We start from the raw sequence: 15,594 nt of genomic DNA, 5'->3' as shown, positions 1-15,594 counted from the left end.
TCGAGGTAAACTATTCTATCTTCAGTATATCTGGACAGAGAGTCGACAGAGGGAGGGTTGCGAACTGTTTCGATACTGTCATTTCCATTTCATAGTAATGAATCATAGCAGGAGATGTTTCGGTCCTAACCACGCTTCGCTCATGCAAACTGAACGAAATTCAGTTACTGCTCTCCCCTTGGAATATAGAAACAACTTGTTCAGTGTCAATTTGTGAACTCAAGATGTATTTACTGTTAGTGTTTCGTTTATATTTTATACAGACTGTTGAACAGCCAGCTTCGCCAACTACCAAGAACATGAAACCTGAGTGAAAATAGAAGCTATCATATTAGTATCAATAAACAACGCTTTTGTGAACAGAATAACTGTTGTCTACCTTCGTGTGTTTTTACTCGGAACAAATATTATACGGTGTCTATCTGAAAATGAAACTTTTCGCTGTAGCTTTTGGACAAAGACAGTTTTCTTCCATACATCTCTATTTCTATTCCATAACCCAGTAACCTATTGTGAAGCAAACATACAATTACGATTAAATGAAATTGCATTGTGATGTTGTGAAAAAAGTAACTCCTTTCATCGCAGCGCCCCGTCGACCGCCATATTGAATTATACACTGTTGCTACCAAATAATGTCACGTGAACGAAAACTTGTGCAGCGATTGGTTAATGGTTTGTTTTGGTCGAGGTTATCAAATCTGATAACGATCCCGGACTGTCCAATTGGCTACGACATAACAATCATTTGCACCAGTAACTCTTCAAAGGAGGGAAGTCATCAGGCTGCTCAACCTTATACGATCCAATACTATTACAACGAGAACTACGATGACTTTATAAAGGATTGCGATGGCAGCGGAGAATCACTGGTATGCAAGCTTTTCATTCAAAATGCCAGGAAGAGCAATTCCGGTAAATATGAATGCGTGTCAGAGAATAGCATGAGATGCACACAGGATAAACTCACATTGAAATTTAAAGGTAAGTCGTGACACTACCCCGTGATCTGTTGTTGTTATAATGGCGTTCTAATAATTCAACGATTGACAAAGTATTAGCCATTAGTGTGCTGATTAAACGGGTAAAACTACTTCCGTTTTCAGCTAAACAGCAAATCACTATAAAGTCCGTCTCGACGACTGCGTGACGACGAACTGACAGAGACGAACATGCTCAGTTCCTTGAAAGTGTTATGAACTGACTTTCGGTCGTCATAATCGTCGTCGTCCTCTCTCGATCGTCGATGCTTAAGTTCCTAATTAAAAAGCACGAGGTTAAAACGTCTTGATTAATTTGGGGTCATTAAGCTTGAAAAAGTGCATTTTGAATGTTAAATCCCCTCTGATTTAGTTTATACGTGATTTGATCTTAATTAAGTGTCATTAACAGTCGAAACTATTTCTACTGCAGACCCATTACCACCACTTTTCAATGTCGATCTTCCAAGTCAGAGATGCTTTTCCGTGGGAAGTAAAGCGAACCTAAGTTGTCATGCGTCAGGAATCCCCCGCCCAGTCATCACCTGGTTTAAAGATGGTCATCGCATGCCAAGCTTTTCTGTGAAGCAAGTTAGAGGTCACTCCATACTAGCTTTAGACTCCGTTCGCCTGAACGACCAAGGCAAGTACTGGTGCGAGGCTAACAGCACCGAAGGCTGGAACAGATCATCTAGTGTGAGTTTAACAGGTACAATGAGCGAACAAAGTACAGGGTTGTTACTATCAGTATAATTTAACGAAGAAAACACCCCGTAAGATACTGCCAGAAGCAGATAATACTACGTTTTTAGTAAATTTCTGGAATGAAATGAGACAAGCGGATTTCGTACTGCTGTTTAGACAATTTTATTTCTTTCAGATTGTTACGTCCAGCCAGAAAACTTTAGCGGCGCGTTTAATAAAAATCTTATGTTTACTAACTCCTTGTTTTATATTATCAACAACAATGATGCAATACATAATCAAACATTCGCCATCTGTCATGGGTCTTCTTGTTGTCATGAGAAAATTTAAACTGATAACTCAGACACAAAAAGGAAATCATCAAATTTGGTGGTTATAGTTCGAATTTTTTAAAAGCTTGACCAAGTTAAAGTGAAAGTCACGACAATTTAAACAGCGGTAGCGCGAAAAACAAACAGTTATGTCTGTGCAGTACAGCTATTGCCACCTTCATCTTTAACTTTCTGACTAAACTTATATATACATGATTTTAAGCAATTGTTGAGATAAATTCAAATATTACGGAAAAAAAAATACAGCGTCAAAGCTCTTTTAGTTCAAAAATTATGAGTATTTGAATCTTTTTACTTAAAAATCTTTTTAAAAATACTTTTTAATATTTGAATTCATCTCGACACATCCTTTCATTTTTTCCTATTATTCTGCATTTTCATTGTTTTAATATTATTTTGCATATTTTCAGTCCTGTGGAAACCAGTTTTTAGAAACCACCCCCAATCGACTTATGCCTACGTTGATGCTGGGGTTGCCACAGTAACCTTATCCTGTGAAGCAGATGGCTTCCCACATCCTGTCATTGGTTGGTTAAATAACAACTCGTCAGTTATAAATGGCACCGTGGTTCAAAATGGAAGTGTGTCGACGCTGGTACTTAACTTTACTAAAACAACAGAACAGTTGCAGAGGTACCGATGTGTTGCCAGCAATTCAATAGGGAGCACACTTTCCAAGGAAGCGACGGTAACGATCTCAGTTCCAGGTAACAAGCTACATGTACGCTCACCTGTTGGACCACTCCGACACGCATGCATATTTTAATGTTCCCAAAATGTTTTTGAAAAGAATATAAATTCATAGTCTTCCAATTGAGATCAATGCAAGAAAAATAGACAAAGTGAGCATTTGCTCTCTGGGCTAGAGCTTTTCGGTCAAAATCATACGCTTTATATTCAATATGGATGGTTCAAAAAGTAAAATGACTAGCTGTATTCATTAGTGATCTTTGTAGTTATCATATAGACTCGTTTGCCGAAACTTAGTTAACTGCGTTTTGTTGTTCTTTAGATATGATGGAGCCCTCTTTTTATCTCCATCCTAAGAGTATCTTGGCATCACGTGATGACACCGGGAGGCTCACGTGTGGTGCCCGGGGCTTGCCACGTCCAAACATCACGTGGCTTAAAGATGGGATTGCATTTACTGACGCTAGCGTTACAGTAGTTCAAAGCAATCTAAAGGAAAGTTCCGAGCTAATTATGAAGACTATATCTGTAAATGAGAGGCACATTGGATATTACTCTTGTCTGGCAACAGCTTTGAAAGCCCAGGTTTCATCGAGATATGCAATGCTTTCATTAAAAGGCAAGTACGTCGACGAGTTTATGATTTGATGCAGTTGTTCCAGGCGTACCTCAAGCCGCTGTTATTGGTTGATTTGTCGTCACCTAAGGATTGGAAAAAAAAAAGTAATCAAAATTAACTTAACAAAAGAAATGGTGCATTGTTTCCCATCAGTGATTACAATGTGACAGAAAAAGGCGTAATATGTTCAACAACAACAACAACAACAACAACAACTGAGTGAGAGATTTTCGCCCATATCAACTTTCTTTTCTCTTGTAACTTCTCGCGCGTTTAGAGATACGATTTGCAGAGTGTCTGGTTGAAGAATCTCGCCCATATCAATTTTCTTTTCTCTCGTAACTTCTCGCGCGTTTAGAGATACGCCACACTCACGTTTTAGGTGCGGGAATCCCAACCAATGCTTACCTAACCTTTTAAAGGTGATACTTTTAGCCCTCCCCCAAATCTACACACGTGTATTTCACTTGTGGATGTCTATCGATTTGGACAGTTCATGGGTGAGAGATTCTCGTCCCTATTAAATTTCTTTTCTCTCGTAAGTTCTCGCAAGTTCACAGATGCGCCACACTAGCGTTTTAGGTGCGGGGATTCCAGTCAATGCTTACCTAACTACTTTTAGCCCTCCCCAAAGTCTACACGCGTGTATTTCACTTGCGGAAATCTTTCGATTTGGACAGTTCTTGGGTGAGAGATTCTCGCCCGAATCAACTTTCTTTTCTCTCGTAACTTCTCGCCATTTAGAGATGCGCCACACTCGCGTTTTAGGTGCAGGGATCCCAACCAATGTTTACCTAACTTTTTAAAGATGCTACTTTTAGCCCTCCCCCAAATCTACACACGTGTATTGCATTTGTGGAAAACTATCGATTTGCAGAGTGTCTGGTTGAAGAATCTCGCCCATATCAACTTTCTTTTCTCTCGTAACTTCTCGCGCGTTTAGAGATACGCCACACTCACGTTTTAGGTGCGGGGATCCCAACCAATGCTTACCTAACCTTTTAAAGATGATACTTTTAGCCCTCCCCCAAATCTACACACGTGTATTTCACTTGTGGAAGTCTATCGATTTGGACAGTTCTTTGGTGAGAGACTCTCGCCCCTATTAAAAATTTCTTTTCTCTCGTAAGTTCTCTCAAGTTCAGAGATGCGCCACACTAGCATTTTAGGTGCGGGGATGCCAACCAATGCATACCTAACTTTTTAAAAATGCTACTTTTAGCCCTCCCTCAAATCTACACACGTGTATTTCACTTGTGGAAGTCTTTCGATTTGGACAGCGATTCGGTGAGAGATTCTCGCCCATATCAACTTTATTTTCTATCGTAGCTTCTCGCGTAATTAGAGATGCGCCACACTCGCGTTTTAGGTACAGGGAACCCAACCAATGCTTACCTAACCTTTTAAAGATGCTACATTTAGCCCTCCCCCAAATCTACACACGTGTATTTCACTTGTGGAAGTCTATCGATTTGGACACTTCATGGGTGAGAGATTCTCGCCCCTATTAGATATCTTTTCTCTCATAAGTTCTCGCAAGTTCAGAGATGCGCCACACTAGCGTTTTAGGTGCGAGGATCCCAGCCAATGCTTACCTAACTTTTTAAAGATGCTACTTTTAGCCCTCCCTCAAATCTACACTTGTGTATTTCACTTGTGGAAGTCTTTCGATTTGGACAGTTCTAGGGTGAGAGATTCTCGTCCCTGTTGAATTTATTTTCTCTCGTAAGTTCTCGCAAGTTCAGGGATGCGCCACACTAGGGTTTTAGGTGCGAGGATCCCAGCCAATGCTTACCTAACTTTTTAAAGATGCTACTTTTAGCCCTCCCTCAAATCTACACACGTGTATTTCACTTCTGGAAGTCTATCGATTTGGACAGTTCTTGGGTGAGAGATTCTCGTTCCTATTAAATTTCTTTTCTCTCGTAAGTTCTCGCAAGTTCAGGGATGCGCCACACTAGCGTTTTAGGTGCGGGGATCCCAGCCAATACTTACTTAACTTTTTAAAGATGCTACTTTTAGCCTCCCCGAAATCTACACACGTGTATTTCACTTGTGGAAAAGATTCTCACCCACATCAACTTTTTTTTCTCTAGTAACTTCTCGCGCGTTTAGAGATACGCCACACTCGGGGTTTTGGTGTCGGGATCACAAACTATGCTCACTGGACCTTTTAAAGATGCAAGATTTGGCTGGTTTTTAAATCTAGACAGGTGTATTTCATTTGTGGTTGTCTGTCTTTTTGGAAAATGGTTGGGTTGGAGATTCTCGCCCATTTATATTTTTTTCTCTCGCGTGTTTTCGCGCGTTTAGATTTACGCCACACTCGCGATTTCGGTGTCCGCATCTCACACTATGCTTACTGGACTTTTTGAAGATGCTAGATTTGGCCCTTTCTCAAATCTACACAAGTGTATTTTACTTGTGGAAGTCTATCGATTTGGACAGTGCTTGGGTGAGAGATTCTCGCCTCTATCAACTTTCTTTTCTCTATTAAGTTCTCGCGCGTTTAGAGATTTGCCACACTCGCGTTTTAGGTGCGGGAATCCCAACCAATGCTTACCTAACCTTTTAAAAATGCTGCTTTTAGCTCTTCCCCAAATCTACACAAGTGTATTTCACTTGTGGAAGTCTATCGATTTGGACAGTGCTTGGGTGAGAAATTCTCCCCTATTTCTTTTCTCAAGTAACCGATTTTTTCGAGCCGTTGCTAAGGAAAATTAATTCTCATATAACCTCATTATTTTTAGTTAGTTCAGAGTTATTTCTTGTGTTTTAACCTTTTTATGATTAGTAACATTAGTGATGACGTCTCCGGTCACGTCCACAGTCATGTGACTAATACTGAAAAAACGCAAAGGCTCCCAGGCAAATTACTTTATCGGGATTTTTTCCATTGATTTAGTATTTTAATTTAAATCCTCATTACGCTATGCATAGATTTTGTTTTATTTCTAAAAGGTTGGGTTTTGAGAGAATTTCAAAATATTAAAAAATTCGTAATTTTCTGAAAAAAGCATGATTTTGAAAAAGGAATGCTAGCTATCTTTCCAACGTTGGCTTTGATCGAAATCCGTCGAAAAAGGCTGGACTTAATGAAAAACCGCGTTTCCTTTAGCATTTAAAGAAACTGGAAGTGCGCCAGATATATATTGGAAGTTACTCTATCAGCGCATGCGCAATTTACACTACCAGTGCACTTCGGTAAGATCAAACAAAGCCACACAGTTACTTTTTCTCTTTCTATTGCTCTTGTTTTTCTGTCTTTTTCTTATTTTGTCTCTGCTTGTACTTTTTTTACTTTGCATTTTGTGAAACACAAAGAAAAACATCTAAAATGTAGGCGAATTTGGAAGTTATTGAGTTTTTATTTTCCGCGCTCAGGCTAACGTAAGTAACCGAAGTGAAATGTCACCTCGTTAGCAACGCGCGCGAGCGCGCGCATAAATCGGTTAATGGGCCCTTAAAGATTCTCGCCCATTTATATCTTTTTTTAACTCGCGTGTTTTCGCGCGTTTAAGAATGCGGCAAACTCGCGTTTTTGGGTTGGGGATCCCAAACTATGCTTAGGGGGCTCGTTAAAAATGCTAGTTTTGACCCTTTGCTAAATCTACACAGTTGTATTACACTTGTGAAACTCTATCGATTTAAACAGTGCTTAGGTTGGAGATTCTCGCCGATATCAACTTTCTTTTCTCTCGTAAGTTCTCGCGCGTTTAAAGATGCCTCACACTCGCGTTTTAGGTTGGAGGATCCCAACCAATGCTTACCTAACTTTTTAAAGATGCTACTTTTAGCCCTCCTAAAATCTACACACGTGCGTTTCAGTTGGGGAAGTCTATTGATTTGGACAGTGCTTAAAGTAGCCGAGACCGGGCTACGCGCAGCGTGATTTTGACCAACTTTAGGTCAACATCCAGGAACTTGAGCGATATTTCCGATTCCCAAGGACTCTAAACTAATTTGAGAAGAGTTTGGTTTTCAGTGAAATGGGCAGAGAAAAATTTTTTGAACGCTTGGTTATGAGCAGTCAAATTGAAATATAGCCACTTAGTGATTAGAAGCTCTCCGAGACCGGGCTATGCGCAGCGTGATTTTGACCAGGTTTGGGTCGATTTCCAGGAACTTAGGCTATATTTCCAAGTCCCAAGGACTCTAAACTAACTCGAAAAGAGTTTGGTTTTCAGTAAAATGGTTAGAGGAAAAAGTTTTGAGCGCTTACTGGCTTAGCCACTTACTGACTAGAAGGTCGCCGAAACCGGGCTACGCGCAGCGTGATTTTGACCAGGTTTGGGTCAATTTCCAGGAATTTTAGCGATATTTCCTAGTCTCAGGGACTCTAAAATACTTCGGGAAGACGTTGGTTTTTACTGAAATGGACAGAGGAAAAATTTTTGAACGCTTGGTTATGAGCAGTCTGGTCGAAATATAGCCACTTAGTAACTAGAAAGTCGCCGAGACCGGGCTACACGCAGCGTTATTTTGACCAACTTTGGGTCGATTTCCAGGAACTTGGGCGATATTTCCGAGTACCAGGGACTCTAAACTAATCCGCGAAAACACGCAAGAGAAAAAAAAGAGATAAATGGGCGAGAATCTTTAACCCAGGCATTGTCCAAAGCGACAGACTTCCACAAGTGAAATAAACGTGTGTAGATTAGGGGGAGGGCCAAATCTAGCATTTTTTAGAGAGCCCGGTTAGCATACTTTGAAATCTCCGCGCCGAAAACGCGAGTGTGGCGCATCTATAAACGCGCGACAACTTACGAGAGAAAATAAATTTGATATGGGCGAGAATCTCTTACCCAAGCACTGTCCAAATCGAAAGACTCCCACAAGTAAAAAAATACACGTGTAAATTAAAGAGAGGGCCGGAACTAGGATCTTTAAAAGCCCAGTTAGCATAGTTAAAGATCCCGACGCCAAAAGTTCGAGTGTGCCGCATAGCTTAACGCGCGAGAAAAGAAGAGGGAAAAGTAAATTGACATCGTTAAAAATATCCACCCAAGCACTGTTCAAATCGATAGACTTCCACAATTGAAATACACGTTGGAGATTTGGAAGAGGGCTAACAATAGCATCTTTAAAAAGCGAGGTAAGCAAAGTTTGGGATCATCACATCTAAAAGTCACTGTGCCGCCTCGCTTAACGTGCGAGAACGCGCGGGAGAAAAGAAAATTGACATGGAAAAGAATATCTAACCCAAGCACTGTCCAAATTGATAGACTTCCACAACTGAATTACACCTGTGTAGATTTGGAGGAGGGCCAAAATTAGCATTTTTAAAGAGCCTCATAAGCATAGTTTGGGATCCCCCCACACACAAAAAAACGCAAATGTGCCGCATCGCCGAACGCACGAAAACAAGCGAGTGAGAAAAAGATATTAATGGGCGAGAATCTTTAACCCAAGTATTGTTTAAAGCGACAGACTTCCACAAGTGAAATACACGTGTGTAGATTTTCGGGTAGGGCTAAAAGTAGCATCTTTAAAAAGTTAAGTAAGGATTGGTTAAGATCCTTGCACCTAAAACGCGAGTGTGGCGCATCTCTAAACGCGCGAGAACTTACTAGAGATAGGAAAGTTAATATGGGATAGAATCTCCAACCAAACACTGTGCAAATAGATAGTTTTCCTCAAGTGAAATACACGTGTGTAGATTTGGGGGAGGGCTAAAAGTAGCATCTTTAAAAAGTTAGGTAAGCATTGGTTGGAATCCCCGCACCTAAAACGCGAGTGTGGCGCACCTCTAAACGCGCGAGAACGTACGAGAGAAAAGGAAGTTGATATGGGCGAGAATCTCTCACACCAACCAGGGGACGCAAATGACTTCTACTATAAGTATCTCTTCCCGGTGTGGGTGTGTGTGGGTGTGTGTGTGCTTTTTTTTTAATTCTCTGAGAACAGGGCTGTATTCCTCTAAGGCTGTGAGTGTAATTCGTAAAAACACTGAGCTCTTATAAATCGTTTAGAAGTTCTTCGTTCCAGTTCAAATTTATGTTGCTGGTACATTAGTGGGCACTTTATATGTAGACCGTGATGTAAGATACCTTAAACTATTTTTACTGTTCATGATGCACAGCTGCGTTAGTCTGCTTTATAAATATTTATTTGCTCTGGTCGAGTTTTTAATTTCAGTATGATTAAACATTCTGTTTATGCCTTCCTGTTAAAAATGAAGCAAAGTTGTCAAGTTTAGTAATTTCAATTTGAGCAAAAGGTCCTTTTAGTACCTTCTTGTTACTTGATGAAAATTATGCGGGTATTGTTTTACCAGGGCGCTTCATGACGCCACCTGGAATAAGCTATACCTTCCCTTGTTGAATCGTTATCAGTTTATCGTACGCTATTCAGGTTATTGATTGGAAAAACAATTATCCTTTTGAACCTTAGTTCCTCTATTTTCAGGGGATGGGGGGTGGGCCCCGGGGGTGGGCTCACTTCTTTCGGAGGTCGTTACTTACGGCCTTTTACGATTCGTTGCATGTACGACCATTGGCCAAGCGATTGGCCAAACCATTGGTAGCCATGCATGGTCACCTAAAGCACTGGTAATCTATCTTAGATCCATGTATTAAGTTTCTCCTCGCGCTTTTTGTTTTTTTGTCCTCCTCTCTGTAATTGTGCGATATTTTCAACACAATAACTTGAATTGCCGAGCATGATAATGCTGCTCGTGGCTCCCACTGCCAACGACATACTCAGACAAGTATTCCAGATCATCTGGGTTTTTATTTCTTAAGCTCTGTTTTAGATTTACGCCCGGACAAGCATCTCGATGCAAGCTCAGAGTTTATTGTGATGGCTTTCATTGGGTAAACAAGACATTTACGTCTGCTCGCCGCGCTCAACATCCATTCGTAGGCGCTTTGGTATCTTTAAGTTCAGTTCGTAGATCTGAACTTGGTTCAGGGGGAGAAACAGAGGAAGGTTCATGTTGTGTAATTCGTTCATCATTGCGGGATTACTTGATTTATCGGCATTCCCCGGTTTTGTCCGCTCACGTTTTTTTCCTGCCCAAGTCTTTCTTCACGTATGTTTAGACGTGATCCGATATATAATGGCTTTGTTTTGTTCCAGATTATTGGCGTCGGTGGAGTCCGCCATCATTTGAAAACATCGGGAATGACTCGAACGCACTATTTACTTTTAAAGCACTATTAATATCGTGACTTCATTTTAAAGCTTGTCTCATATTCCATCGGCCCTTTCTGGTTTATTCTTTTATTTAATATCACCGACATGTCACTGAAACAGATTATGACGCCTTCCCTGGCCGCAAGACGAAGAACCCTAGTGAGAGTATGAAAGGAATGCTAGGAACATTTCCTACCATTTCTCTGCGGTACTTACAGTAGAAGCCCCGTGCGTCCCACGTCAATCTTTAGATGTGGTCTCTTTCTCGATTAGTAATTTGCAGGAAATATAGGTACTAAAAATTACTTAGAGTAATGACTGCCTGGCTATTAGTGTATTGAAAGCGTAGCTGGATCTTTCAAAAAAGATGATTGTAAAAAAAAGCAACATTAATGGGAAAGACACAAGTACTAAGATAACGCAATCTGGTGGAAAATTCAGAGGTGATGAGAAAATTGTTTTACCTATAAAAACAGATTTATCAAAAATAAATTCATAATGCCACCCGTTAAAACCAGGTTTTGTAAAGGAAAATAATGCGGACGTTAGAGCTCATCAGAGCTGCAAACTAATGTGAAAACATAACCATGTGGCGTTTGTGTCAACTTTCCTTATCCACGGACATTCGCGTCTTTTCTATAATAACAGGACCTTCACAATACAGTGCTGAACCCTGTTAATCCGGTCGCAAACGGGCCAATTTATTGTGGCTGTATTATCGCGGTGGCTGTGTTAAAGGGATTCTTTAATAGGAAAATGACTCAGCTTTCGTTCGGACCAAAATAAAGTGGCCGTAATGAAGAGGTGGCGGTATAAATGGGGTGGGGTTTCATATACGTATGTTCCTTACAGTATGTTATATCCACAACAGGTGCTAATGGGTTGTCTGAAGCTTTCGTCTCGTTGATAGCCATTGCTGTGGTTCTTTTTGTTGTTGTCATTGTCCTGCTTGTTTTGAAGCACAAGAGAAAGACAAATACACACAACATCAATAAAAAGGTAAGATCTTGCATTCGTTTGCAAGTATACATATTTTGTACTATTCAGAGGACCTTTCAATCTTTGTAGAAATGGGCGTACCCCTTTCCCCTCTTTTAGGGCGGCTCCCTATAGTTTTACGATTGCACGCGCGCATAGGACGAAAGCTCAAGTAATCTGCGCGCACTCAAAAGAAAACGTAAGTGTTTTTCGATTTTTATGACGCCAACATGAGGACAAAAAGCAAAACTGACTTTGAATTTTAAATTTGGCTCAGTTGTAACCACCTACAATTCCTATAAAATGCTCTGTTTTTGTTGAAATTTGTCAGAGCTATTTTAATACATTTAGAAGAATGAAAAATGACAGAATATTGGAAAAACCGTCTGACCAACCTTGACTTTTTGCCAATTAAAAATGTCAGGCAATATCATTTCCATGATGTGGCAAAGTGTGAAAAACTCTCACCGAAGGAAAGTATAAATATTAAGGAGTTTAGGCCAAAATGATGAATATATCTGCCTGTCATTAGATGCGATGTTGCCATGGTAACGGCCTTAATCCAAAAATAAGCCTTATTTTAACAGTATCCATACTGGTAAGTCTCTACAGGGAAAACTTTGAAAGAAATTCACCAAGTTTCCTTTTCTAACTCGCGCTCTATAGGCAGGGTGTTGATAAATACTCTAGGGAGCCACCTTAACACTACCCTTCCAACCTAAGAAAACTGAGAAGGAAAAAGTATAGCGTAAAAAATGAACGAAAATAACATATGCATGCTACTATTTTATCAGCAAAACAATTCTATAACTCGCCAAGTTGAAAGTCATGCAAAAGTAGAGAGGAAAACGTTTAAAGAAATAAATCTTACTTGCTTTTCGAGGGGCGGAAACGGAAAAAGGGAGAAACCCTTTCGGGGAAGGTGTAAGTTTTATAATTTTGTTCAGAAAGTCACACTGCTAGATATTTTGAGAAAGCACTGCCGAATGCTGTATAAAAGATCATTACATTCCTGATTTTACCAAAAGCAACCTCCTTTATTTTTTTTTCATATATTTCAAATCTTAAATCCTTCCTTTAAATCCTTAAGAAACTTTCTAGATCAATAATTACTAGCACTTTTTGAAAACAGCGAATAAAAGCCAAACAAAAAATCACCCAGCTTGAAATTGAGAATGACGGAGATACAATGAAACGGTTGAGAAAAAACCGACCCATTGCAAGTGATAATGCTGAAGATGGCTCGCGCTATGTCACGAATGAAAATGAAGTCATCGATAACGAGACTTACTTACAAAATATGGCATTTGAAAGAAACTGGGAAATATCTCGAGACAGGCTGACAATATCAATTGAGAAACTTGGTGGAGGAGAGTTTGGAATTGTGAATAAAGGAGTATATCTAAGGACTGATGGGAATGAACTCCTGGGCTGCGAAAAAGATGGATGATCACTCTTGGTGCCGATGAAGAGCACAAGTTATCCGGATCCGAGAGCTTTATTCATTAGCAACAAATACAATCTCAATTCTAGCTTTTGATTGGATTAAGAGTTCAGAGGTTAGAAACCAGCAGCAAAGATATGTTAACTGAGTTAACTGATAGACGCAGGTGTTTTCTGACATAAGGAATTACTTTTGCTTTTCAATATCGGTGTTATCTTTTTTAAATCAAAGTTCTCTTCTAACTGTTTTTAAGGCGACCAATAATTGATGGAAAAGAGCTTGTGACTGTAATAGCTGTAGTGATAGTCGTTACCCATTTTTATTACAGGACTAACTACGTTTAGAAGGCCAAACTAAATTCATCCAATAATCCGATTGCCCAATTACTTTTCTGATATATATTAATGCTCCCAGCCCATGAAATCAAAGTAGACAACAACAACTTTTGATGGGAGAAAAGGGGTAGGGGATGAAGTGCTCGAGTTGCCCATACGAATCTTATAGGATGACACGGGTCAGGTGGTTGGCACCGAGAGAGCCTAAACAATAAGAACATTATTAGGCGACAACAACCAGGCTGCAGAGAGGTCCTAATCCTCTCCCTGGGGTACTAATCCCCAGCGCCCCGCCCCCCTGGAAAGAGGGGTTATAGTCCTTTCCCTCCTTTCCAGGAGTCCCTGTAGTCCCTAGGCTACTGAGAAGTCCTAATCCCCTCTCTGCGGCCTTAATTCCCAGGCCCCCGCTGGGAAGAATCAGCACAACAAACAACAGAGGTTTGGTTCCTTGGTAACAAGGCTATGTGGGGGGCCCTTTCTGCCACGATGGCTGGCCATGTGAGTCTATGGCGCAAAGGGGCGAGCTATATGGAGCACTTCTTCCCCTCCCATAGTTTATTTATTCTAAGAAATCAAACAATCAGAAAGTTCTAAGCCTGTTAAGCTAACAAATCAGTGGTCATAATCTGTTGTGACCAGAAGCAAAGAACAAAATACGTGAAGGTTGATACCAGCTTCAAGTCAGTGTTATAACATTTGTAAATAAAGCTCAATGAGCAAGCATGGTCCATGTGTCCAAAACAGCACTTGGCATGACACTAACACTAACAATTATAACAATGTCTCAATGAGCAAGTATGTATGCTGCTCAAGTCCAACAACACTAAGCTAGATAACTACAACTGCTGCATAGCAGTATGATTATTTGTGGCAAAACAGTTGATAAAACTATACTTAGTTGTTAACACTATGCTCAAAGAGAACCTAATGGGTTTGGGTGGGCGGGAATTTTTCACAACACTCTGAGAGGTCAGAAAACTTGAATTGAACTACAGATGTGAAGATAAGACCACATGGTCTTGATTTATATAATGGAAAAGCATAAATATGATTGGCCCGGGAATAACACGCCATAATGACGCGAAAGGGGAATTTGACCTTTCGACACAATGACAAGGTGTTTGTCTTACCGTGATATTGCGTGACAGAAAGGTATATTAAGAATATATGGGTCATATAACTTCTGTAGCCTGCGAACAGGCTCCTGGCGAGGACGGAAAAAAATTTCGGCGAGCGCGAAACAGAAGAATTCGGAGAGCAAAGCAATCGGGGCGTTCACCGGGAGCCTGTTCACAGGCTATAACTTCTCTGACCTCCCTTTCATGGTTGTTCATATTAACTTAAATTTGTATTACTTATAAATTGGCTTGTACCGTACAATGTATATGTCTGGATTTATGAAAGCAGAGTTAAAGAAATCAAGCGTTTTATTCTAGACGATATAAAAAAAAAAGTATTTTTTTTCCCCTCCACTCTCTTATTTCCCTTTTCTTGCTCTCCCGGCTGTCTATTTTTCTTCATCGTTTGGAGTTATTTTAAGGCCTTTTAGAGTTGTGAAATCAAGTTCATATGGCTTTTTTTTTTGTGCGAAGTCTTAACACGGTTTTCATAAATTCAGTCATATATATAATTTAATTATTCGACTGGCCACTGTTCGAATGATCACAGGTTACCACAAAAAGACTGCTTTTATGAAGTTTCATGACTTCCGCAGCCACTATAAATGTGACTATTTCTGTGGTTTTCACATGCAAACGCAGCTGGTCAATTAACAAAATTTTGTTCCAGAGGACTTAGTTGGAGTGATTCAGTGCAATATATAACAAAAAAAGGTACGCAGTGGGTACATGGTCGGACATGCAATACATGCCTATTACCTTATCAAGAGTAAAAAGTTTTGCAGTGATCCTTCGTCATTCAATTTGAAACATGAGCAATGCATAATTTATTATGTGGTAATTTTGTTCGAGAGGACTTAGTTGGAGTGATTCAGTGCAATATATAGCAAAAATAGGTACGCAGTGCGTACATGGTCGGACATGCAATACATGCCTATTACCTTATCAAGAGTAAAACGTTTTGCAGTGATCCTTTGCCATTCAATTTGAAACATGAGCAATATATATATATATATATATATATATATATATATATATAACTACTAAAACAATCTTTAGTATAAGCTGTTGTTGACTGCGATGGCACTGTGGTTATTATGTATTGTCTTGTGAAGCCATATTTAGTCAAATTATACTTGTTTACCCTAGTAATTCTGTTATGCTGAAAATGTAAATAAAGCTAGACCAATAAGTTATAACCATTTCAGTGTCCCATAAGCAGAATAAAGGAGGGTATGGATTATAATCATTACAAT

At 39.9% G+C, this 15,594-nt stretch overlaps 3 protein-coding genes and 1 pseudogene across 4 annotated transcripts in view; 3 read left to right on the top strand and 1 right to left on the bottom strand.

Moving 5' to 3' along the window:
• Positions 1–15,594, bottom strand: part of LOC145490432 (uncharacterized) — a 125,777-nt gene that overhangs the window by 10,642 nt on the left and 99,541 nt on the right. The gene's annotated exons all lie outside the window — the stretch shown is intronic.
• Positions 1–15,594, top strand: part of LOC145491170 (fibroblast growth factor receptor 4-like) — a 53,186-nt pseudogene that overhangs the window by 8,443 nt on the left and 29,149 nt on the right. The window lies entirely within an intron of this gene.
• LOC145491155 (roundabout homolog 3-like) lies at positions 728–6,256 on the top strand. Its single transcript, XM_081470315.1, has 4 exons — positions 728–984; positions 1,414–1,689; positions 2,428–2,724; positions 3,030–6,256. Exons 1-4 carry the CDS (start codon positions 945–947, stop codon positions 3,353–3,355), a joined length of 939 nt encoding a protein of 312 aa, XP_081326441.1. The 5' UTR covers positions 728–944; the 3' UTR covers positions 3,356–6,256.
• LOC145491161 (uncharacterized) lies at positions 7,568–15,139 on the top strand. The gene is made up of 2 exons (XM_081470320.1): positions 7,568–11,462; positions 12,574–15,139. Exons 1-2 carry the CDS (start codon positions 11,280–11,282, stop codon positions 12,889–12,891), a joined length of 501 nt encoding a protein of 166 aa, XP_081326446.1. The 5' UTR covers positions 7,568–11,279; the 3' UTR covers positions 12,892–15,139.

This window comes from Orbicella franksi, chromosome 6 (genome assembly GCF_964199315.1).
Source record: "Orbicella franksi chromosome 6, jaOrbFran1.1, whole genome shotgun sequence".
In the NCBI taxonomy this organism is placed as follows: domain Eukaryota; kingdom Metazoa; phylum Cnidaria; class Anthozoa; order Scleractinia; family Merulinidae; genus Orbicella; species Orbicella franksi.
The sequence above is the reverse complement of the archived record's forward strand: the minus strand, read 5'-3'. Positions and strand labels throughout refer to the sequence as shown.

Bases quoted from the DNA above. Each gene is read 5' to 3' on its own strand.
- LOC145491155 (XM_081470315.1), top strand. From the start codon at position 945: ATGAGATGCACACAGGATAAACTCACATTGAAATTTAAAG. The intron at 985-1,413 runs GTAAGTCGTGAC...TTTCTACTGCAG, and splicing joins ACTCACATTGAAATTTAAAG to ACCCATTACCACCACTTTTC. The intron at 1,690-2,427 runs GTACAATGAGCG...GCATATTTTCAG, and splicing joins ATCTAGTGTGAGTTTAACAG to TCCTGTGGAAACCAGTTTTT.
- LOC145491161 (XM_081470320.1), top strand. From the start codon at position 11,280: ATGGGGTGGGGTTTCATATACGTATGTTCCTTACAGTATGTTATATCC. The intron at 11,463-12,573 runs GTAAGATCTTGC...TTTTGAAAACAG, and splicing joins CACACAACATCAATAAAAAG to CGAATAAAAGCCAAACAAAA.